Raw genomic sequence first — 9,099 nt, 5'->3', positions numbered from 1 at the left:
GGGGAAGGCTCTTGTGATCCCCTGCATAGCAGAAGGTTAATTGCTCACTTGGGCACCACCAAACCAACTCCTGACTAACCCCCCTACCTGCAGAAGAATAAGTAGGAGACAAGCCAGTCTGCCTCTATTTAAGAATAGCTCCCAGCTGTAGTCTGAGCTACTAAACTTGATTCCTCAAACACCTGTTACTCTTGGACAAGCTCATTTTGCACCATACATCAGCAGCACAAAATGAAACTTTTGACCACAATATCGGATGCACCATCACTCAAGAACTGACAGCTGTCAGAGCAAGAACAGTTACAAACATTGCTGTAACAGCATTCTTTGTGCTAGGAAGTGCTGGTGGCAATAGTTTATATGGGAAAGGACACATCATTTTCATTCTAAACTCGTTACACAAATCACCACCATAGCTCAGGACAGTTGGCTCAGTACACAGCTTTCACTACAGAGACTGAGCGAAGTCAGACACCTCCCTCCTCTCACCACAAAGCCACATCACCTCTGAACAGGAGTAAAATACCCTGTTCCGCATGAGCACTTTGCTATCTCATAACATGGACAGAGAGTCGATAGTGCCCTCTCCTGGCAAACAGTGCATGACGGATGTTACCGGCAAAACCACAAAAACAATCACCTCCTTCCCTCCTCTTCCCCACACACACAGGAGGAAGGGAGGACAACATGGAACCCTGGGTGCCTACAGGCAGTTTAAACCAGACCTCTGCATTTTGTGACCCACACTCAAAACTGGTTAACACTGGAAGCTAGCTGTCTGCTAAAATCAGGACTGATCTCAAAACTGTTTGACCGCACACTGATGACAGGGTCATTATGTGGAGAGGACAAACTAGCACAATAAAAGGAAGTCATGAAAGGTACTTGCACCCTGATTGAGCTAGATGAGAAAGCTCACTGCTCTATCAATGTCTTACTAATTTTTTTCACTTCTTTCTCTGGGTACATCTTTATTGGTTTATAATACATCTAAGAAAAACAAACAAACAAAAAAACCCAAAACATTATTCACCTCTAATATCTATATATGCAATTTTTTTTACTTTGTGGAATATAAAAGTCACCCTGAATGGCCTGGTGTGGTAAGCTATAATAGGTTTATTTAAAAATACAGCTGTCCTCTCTGTGTACCGTGATCTTCTAGTCTTGTTAAAGAGCCTCTGTCACCAGGGCCTGGAAGACTTAACATATGACGTTTATTATGATTAGAAATCATTTGTACAGCACTGTAAATCCACACAGCACTTTCCCAAGACCATTTATAAGTCTAATGGCACTATAAATCCCCGTTAGCTTCCACACTTTATTCCCCAGAATCTCTATTTATTCAAATTGTCTTGTCCCCCTCACTGCAATCTTGTCTTTGAATACATCGAGCAACAGACCCACACTGGGCTGCCCATCTCCCAGTGACAAGCTGGGTGGACTGCTAAAAGCACCCTGGACTATATACTTCAAAATAAGGTTTCACTATTAGAACCAAATGTCCCTAACAGCAGCACGATAATGACACAGATACTTGGCTTTCAAAGCACACTGGCAGCAAATGCTGCTGTACGTATTACTGTACGTATTACTGTTCGCAGTGAACAGCCCTAACGCACATGAGCACTTCTTTCAGTTCCTGTGATCTGCATTAAATTGCTCAAGCATGCATGCAACCAGCAGCAGGCCCTCCCCCTGCCACCACACGTACTTGATGCTATCAGTGTGTGTTTTATATTCCATGATGGTGTTGGGAGGTAGGTTGAGCACTCTTCGTAACGTGTCGCGTATCCGGGCTGTTGTGGCTTGGTCGCTGGCTGTCTTGTTCCATATTGAGATAATATCCTCCTACAGAATAGCATGTGAGGGGTAAGCAGATGGTACTTTTTGTAGCCTTGCCAAATGGAAGTACATGCCAGTTCTCAGAAGTGCTTACCTGGAATCGGACAGAGACGACTGCCCCACAGATTTCTTCCCCCACCATAAACTGTTCTCCCAGCATTGCCAGAATGAGATTCTCCCAGCATCGTGACGCTAAGCCCTTTCGCAGGCGTATAATCCATTTACCACCATTTTTGTTGGCATCATCCTAGGAAGAGGGGCAAGAAATCAATTTGTTTTCTTCTAGCTATTTTTCTACTTCCTGCAAGACAGTAGAGCCACAGACAGGAGCAGACATTGATTGTGTGGGGCAAGGGACAGAACGGATGTATTTTCAAGCAAAAGCATTTCACTTCTCCCCCATAAAAACAAAGACAGAGGTATACCATTTACTTTGAAGTATTTTAAAACAATGATTCTATGCATTCCAGATGAAGCTGTATGCACTGAAGACTTGAGCTCTAGTGTTTTGATCCCACTAGCAAAGACTAACAGCAGCCTACCAATCTGTATACAGAATCAGAGGCAAGGACCCTAAAACTACTCCTAAATGCAAGACTGAGTTTCCCTTTGACCAGTTCCCTGTATATGCAGTTCTGCTTGCAAAACAGGAAAATTCCCTCATCACAGAACATGGAAGGGAGGGAGTTTGTGAAGTGATAGTTAAAAGCAAGCAAAACGTTGATAAACACTTTCCTTCCACATTTGCAGAACAGGCTTATAAGTTGTGTTAATGCACAAAGGACCAGGCTGCTCTGTAGGAACCACTGATACTATCACATATCATACAGCTGAATGTTTGTTGCAGACTGTGGTGACCCAGGGAAATAACCACAATGAGGAGAGAGGGTGAAGAAAATATTTATGCTAAGCACCCAGACCATCGCCTCGGTATTGTGATTCCATATGTCGCATCTGAAAAAGAGCTGAAAATTGCTACAGTCTCCTCTGCTTCACAGAATGCACACCTATGCCAAACAGCAGCTCCTCCTCTATGCAGAATGCTGTGACTTTCTCTTGTATAACACTGTAGCTGGGAAATCTTACAAGGCAAGAGGGGAACAAATTCCATTCAAAGCCAAACACAGAGAGGTAGGAACAAGTCAAAGAGGTGGCAGTTAGGAAGGGAAAGGGAAGACAGGTCTAGGACAGAAATAGAGAAGAAAAAAGGGTAACAGGAGACTGCAGAATACAGAACATCTCTGGCCAAATCACCAGCAAGCCCTTCTGCCAAGCTGGGACACACCTTAAAGATGCTAGGTAAGGCAGCCCAACCCTTCTTAATGAAACAAATTTTTATTTTAGCCTTACAGCTTCTCTAGGGGTGAGAAAAAATGAAAAATTCGTGTGCTTTCAGAGGCAGCAAGTGCTAATGAAGCAATCCTGGGCAAACATGGAAGTGCCAGCCTAACAGCAGCATTCACCAGATCCCTAGTTTTCAGGTATGTACTAAAGCCTGAATTGAAAGTGGAAAGCATCAGCTTGGGATAAGCCTTAAAGCATGTCAGCAGCCACATGCATAGTGAAGAATCCAAATCAACACAAGTTCTAGGAATGTGATGTATTCCCATGAGATGCAAACTGTTTTGTGATTCAGTGTCCTTGCTTTCCAAGTTGTGAACATCACACTCCAAGAATTGAGCTGTCTAAGCTACAGCCTTTAGGCAGGGAGTTGGGTTTAACTCCTCAAACTTTCCACAATGAGTAAGGGGGGGTCAGAAGAGAAAATGGTATTGTACAAGATATTTCAAAGGCGGTTGAAGCAGGTTCAAGGCTAGAAAGAGAACAGGGATTGGGAGGCAGATGCTGTATTGTGCATTTTATGGTTATTGTTAGTTTTCGTTCAGGTTAAACAAGCTTTGGTTCAGTCAAGCATTTGATTTCCCTTTACCAGAATAATAACGATCTGCAGCCCAGTAAATCACCAGGGAACATTATGCTTATTGCTTCTGACTTCACCCAGAAAAGGCACAGATGGATCCAGAAAAAGACCAGAGCTACATAGAAGCATGTATGTGCCTATAAGAATGACAGTAAGTAAGGATTAGTTTGGAAGAGAAAGGAGCATAAACAAAGCCCTACAAAGCAAGCAGCAAAGGGAAGGCCAGCAGCAAGAGCCCAAAGCTTCTTCTATAAATACAAAAAGGGAGTGGGGCCAGAAGCAAAACCAAAAAATCTCTCCACCTCCATCTTAAAATGGCTACAGGGAAATGCTTTATAAAAATTCCAGAATCATTAACTTGTGGACTTTCTGGCTGACACACTATCAGAGCAGCTCACAAGGAGCCCAAAGAGGGTTAAATGTTTTATATAAATTGCATTTGCAGTAACTGGCTATAAAACACCTTGCTTAGAATAATTGCCAACTAGGGTCACATATAAATTTCTCAGGACCAAGCAGTGTAATTAGGTGCTTCAGAGCAACACATAAAATCTTCATACTGTGGATGGTATTGGTCATTGCTGGAAGGAGGCCAGGAACTGGAAGAATGATTTGCTTGGCAAAGAATTTTTCCTTTATTTTTTTTTTTTTTTTTTTAAAACAGGTTTGGATAGGAATGAACAGAAGCAAACTAGATACCCTGGGACAAAAACAAAAGGCAAATTAAGGGCTAAATCATCTTTGTGTCTCCAGCTCTATGCACGGGTGTAGGCTTTTAACCACATCTACCTTTTCCTTCCTTGCCTGAAAAAAGGAGGATCAGTTTCTTATAAGCTTTGCTGAATTCCACTTACAGAGGTCCAGCCCTTCTAGAGGAAAGCCCCACACTGCTGCCATCAGTCAAAGTTATAATAAAGGGTTGTCAGGAAGCACAGAGCTTAGTTAGGGTCCCCTCTGTTTGGCTCCAGGTAACATGGCCCAGACAGCCTCTGGACCTACAGGCAAAGGCAGTTCTGCAGCCTTTGGGGGAGTGCAGCTAGGAATTCTCTGCACCTTCCCTTTCTGCCAACAGGTCACAGGACTGCTAGGTTACATGGGACAAAGTACTGCTGACAAGTTTACAGGAAAACCAGAAGAAAGGACTGTACTCAAGAGAAGCCTGGAGTGTCATTTAATGACAAGAGCTCCTTCATTATAGAAGACTCCCTCCAGAATGTTGTGGGAAAATATCAAGGCAGAAATGAGAACTCCAACTCACCTCCCACATAGGTTTGATCCCTTCTTTGAAAAGATGGAAGTCACTATGGCCTGTCAGGTCCCCAGGACGTACCATGTGACTGTAAAACCTCCAGAACTGTTCCACCTGCAACAACATGAACCATACATGAGGCTGCTCAAACTATTTACAGCCAAGATTCCTACAGAAACAGGCTTCGCTTTCTTCACCAGCTGGCCAGAGCCACCTTCCCTTCTACTTTCTTGTCAGAAGGGTGTTGATTGAGATACCCAGAAGGCAGTGGCAGGATCAGAGGCTGGGTGCATGTTTCTGACTGGCTCTGTTATGAGATGACCACTTGAAATATTGAACATGTATTTTCAAAGTCACCTGATTTGAAGAAATCTGTGCCAAGATAACTGCTGCTCTGGAGAAGTTGCAAACAGATAAATCCTATGGCTCAAACTTCCAATTAGTAGATCAGCTACCTTTCTACACTACGCACATTAGCCCTGCATTAACCACTGCTCTCTGCAACTATGGAGACTTTAGGAGCATTCAAATGAGACATTTTCTGTATTTAATTTTACTCTATCCAGGTTTTAAGACAAAAGCACATTTAAGACCAGCACCACATTCTAGTGCTGGTTTAAGATCTTAAGGCACCATTCAGAACTTTGATTTAAACATTCCTTTTGAAATCTGCCATGGTTGGACCACTTCACTTTGACCCATTTCCATTCTGGCACCCCTGTGTCTACTTCAGCCAATCTGGCTGGAAGGCAAGGGAATTATCTTTTCTAATTCTTAAAAATAACATATTTACCCTTTAAGATTCTCTGGATAAGAAAGGATTTTAGAAAGGCTCGATCTTTAAAACAAAACAAGGCACTGGAAGACATTATACTAATTTCCATATTTTAAGAGGATTCCACTCTGCAAGTCAATAGCTATTAAGCAGACCAGCAGTGAAGCTGGAGGGGCCAGACACCATCCCAAGTACTTTATCAGAGACCTTAATGACCTGGTCAGCACTTGGAATTCTGCTCCAATCCCTGACCTCTGCCACCCAGTCAGGAATTTGTTTTTGTAGCCAATAAAATTATGAACCAAGACTGAGGTGGGGTCAAAAGCAATTTATTTTTGTCAGGCACATCAAAATACACTGTGGAAATTATCTTCTTACAGCAAGTGATTATGCCCCCTAGCGGTTAGCACTTAAAAGCTTTCAGAGCTTTCTACTGAAAAGAATAAATCTGAACCCAGATTCAGGCTCAGACATTTCAAAAGCTTGCTCTTCCTCCTCCTGAGAGAGAATTTGGAACCAAACACATTATCAGACCTGCTAGCCAGTCTCTCTCCATTCTAACTGAACTCTAGCAGTTCCAACCTTCAACAGCATCCACAAATTCTTTGCAGCAAACGGCAGACAACAGAATGTGTTAATTTTCTTCCTCTGAGGAGCTAAAAAACAATGTTAAGTCTACACTGACTTACCAGACTGAAAAGTTACATTCAATTTATTCTAGGAATAAACAATGACAAAGAGTCAAAGGGGAAAGGAAAGCAGTTAGCTTTTTAATAAACTTCACTGCAACACCAAACTGCATCTCAGTCATCACTTCTAGACAAAAAACAGGTCACCAGCTGCTTGTATGTACAGCTCACCAGATGCTTGTTCCAAACACACTGGTGGAAATACGGGCAGTGGAGAAGTGTGTGTAACTGTACAGTCTTTGCTTCACACCTATATTGCATCCGGAAAAGCTGTTCCTTTCTTCTCATGCTTACCTGTCAAATTCTGCTCCAGTTAGCAGTTTTAAGCTACATGGGAATTCTTTTAATTTTCTATTACTATTCCAGCTACCACCAATACTGCAGCCACAGATGGCTAGCACAGGGCAGAGAAGAACCACTTAAGACATGCCACCTGCTGAAGGTAATTCAAGAACTCATACGTAAGTCAGGGCATATCATTCACTCTCCTCTTGTTGTTCCTGACAAGAGCACAGCCTGCATGCACATACCCCTCGCACACAGGGAGCAAGCCAGCCACAATGACCATGCCATGCCCAAGTGCACAACGACAACAGGGATATACTCACGGAGGCAAAGGTGCCAATCTGTTTGATGTTCTGTTCATAACTCTGTGAGCTGGTGGGTCTCCCGGGTGTCCGTCTGGAGTACCAGAATGTATAATTATACTGCAAGGGGTGCTCAGCTGGCCCTGGGACAACAGCCTGCAGAACAGAAAAGCTTGCTTTACCCTTATGAGCCCCTCTAAAAGGGGAACAGGAAAAATTACATTAAAGCATCAGGAGTCCACCTGTTCCTGCCTTCACAGACTATAAAACAAGCAACTAACCCTCATTTTCACAGAATCTCTGTTAATTGTCTGAAATGGATAATTAGGCTAACAACAGCTGACTATTTCAAAGAATATTAGAAATCTGCAGTACAGACATGGCTAAGGAAATAATGACTTAAGCTCCGAAGAGTGCCACCAAAAAAGCAACTCCCATAACTATTAGAGGTAGTATTATTAAATTTTACTTTAGTTCTTAACTGTGCCTGTCTCAAAGGGAAAAAGACAAACTAAAAGAGCAATGCAAGAGTCTTAACTTTTTCAAATTAAGAAAAAAAAACCCACTCTCTTTCTCTGGGAAGAACAAAACCCATTTATACCAAACCATGATTCAAAAGCAATTATAACTCTTTGGTGACACCAACTCCCTCAAGCAACCCACACCCTAACACTCTGGGAGGATTAATCTCAGAACTCGTTATGTCAGCTTTGGTGTAACCCATCACTAGCAGTGAGCAGTGATCATTTTTCAATTTCCAAAACTCCCATTTCTGATTAAAAACACTTCTAATGAGCATAAAAGAGGCTAATGGGAACTCATTAACCAAAAGTCAAAACTGACATTAAAATAACAAACCAAAAAGCCCTTTCTCTTGTATCATTTCATGTTGTATCAGGAGTTACTAGGGCTTAAATCTCTGCTCTCCTCTTGTCTGTCATAAGTTTGTAAGGATTGCATTACTTCAGACAGAATAGTTTTCCTAAGAACAAGATTAAAACAATAAATGAAACAAGATGGATATATGCTTCTTAACTGGGCTACACTGCACATACAGAGACCCACCTTAAGAGTTATTACAACAGTGGCACAAATGCAGCCTGGTAAAACAACCGCAAGCCACTACTCCCCTGTCAACCAGCCCTTCCCCTATAACCGCTTCCAAAAAAATATTTTTTTTGGGGAAAATAAAGCTTTATTTCTCATTTTTATTCAAAAGCCTGGCAGAATACTAGCTGAATTTGTGAAGAGAGCATTCACCACCCACCTCCAAAACCTATAGCAAATTATCCAAATGCTAACATAATCTTCATTACAACACTCAGTCTTCATTACAACAGTAACAAAGCATTAAGCTACCACAGCCCACCAAGACATATTTTACTTATCGCCAAACTGAGGACTGACTCTGTAGCACTCCAACATCATGCCTTAGCAATGGAATGCAGATGCCAGCACTGTACCTTCCTCTTGGTGGTACTCTGTGGTTTCTCTCGATCATTCTTTTCCTTCTCACTGTCTTTCTGTGTGTTGTTCTCCTCATTCTGGTCATGGTCTCCGCTATCATCATCTTTCAAACTGATAAAAAAAAGAACAAAGAGACTGAGTCTTAAATTGCACAGCTGAGGAGGTTTAGACCAAGCCCCAGCAGTCTCTGCTTCTTAGTTCCTCTGTGGTACAAGGGCTACCAGCATTTGGAAATCTACACTTGACAACCCACACAGTAAAATCTACTACTACTTTGCATACCCAGAGCCCATCACATGCATCTCAGGCACACACTTTTAAGCAGAAGCAAGCAACAACATGCCTTTTTAGAACAAACTCAAGCAGCCTGAACTAGGCATTCATCTGCCACAGACAACCCCAGCTACTTGTCCGGGTCTCTAACTACTCAAGAGGCAAACACGGAAGACCTGTAACTTTGCTGACTCGCTCCCGCCCACCTCCCGACGCCCCAAAGCACAGCAGAGGCAGCCCCTCAAGCGAGCAGACACCTCGCCAGCACCCTCTGCCCACCCCATTGCCTG

At 42.7% G+C, this 9,099-nt stretch overlaps 1 protein-coding gene across 1 annotated transcript; it reads right to left on the bottom strand.

Annotated features, from left to right (window-relative positions):
- Positions 1–1,099: 1,099 nt before the first annotated feature.
- On the bottom strand, positions 1,100–8,647 carry EIF4E2 (eukaryotic translation initiation factor 4E family member 2; the record flags this gene model as incomplete). Its single annotated transcript, XM_010018378.1, has 6 exons — positions 1,100–1,202; positions 1,718–1,854; positions 1,943–2,095; positions 5,028–5,132; positions 7,091–7,225; positions 8,533–8,647. Coding segments are annotated over 6 exons (724 nt in total), but the record flags the coding sequence as incomplete, so codon positions are not given.
- Positions 8,648–9,099: the final 452 nt, after the last annotated feature.

This window comes from Nestor notabilis, unplaced genomic scaffold (assembly GCF_000696875.1).
Source record: "Nestor notabilis isolate BGI_N333 unplaced genomic scaffold, ASM69687v1 scaffold30657, whole genome shotgun sequence".
Taxonomy (NCBI): domain Eukaryota; kingdom Metazoa; phylum Chordata; class Aves; order Psittaciformes; family Psittacidae; genus Nestor; species Nestor notabilis.
This window is presented reverse-complemented; position numbering and strand designations above follow the sequence as displayed.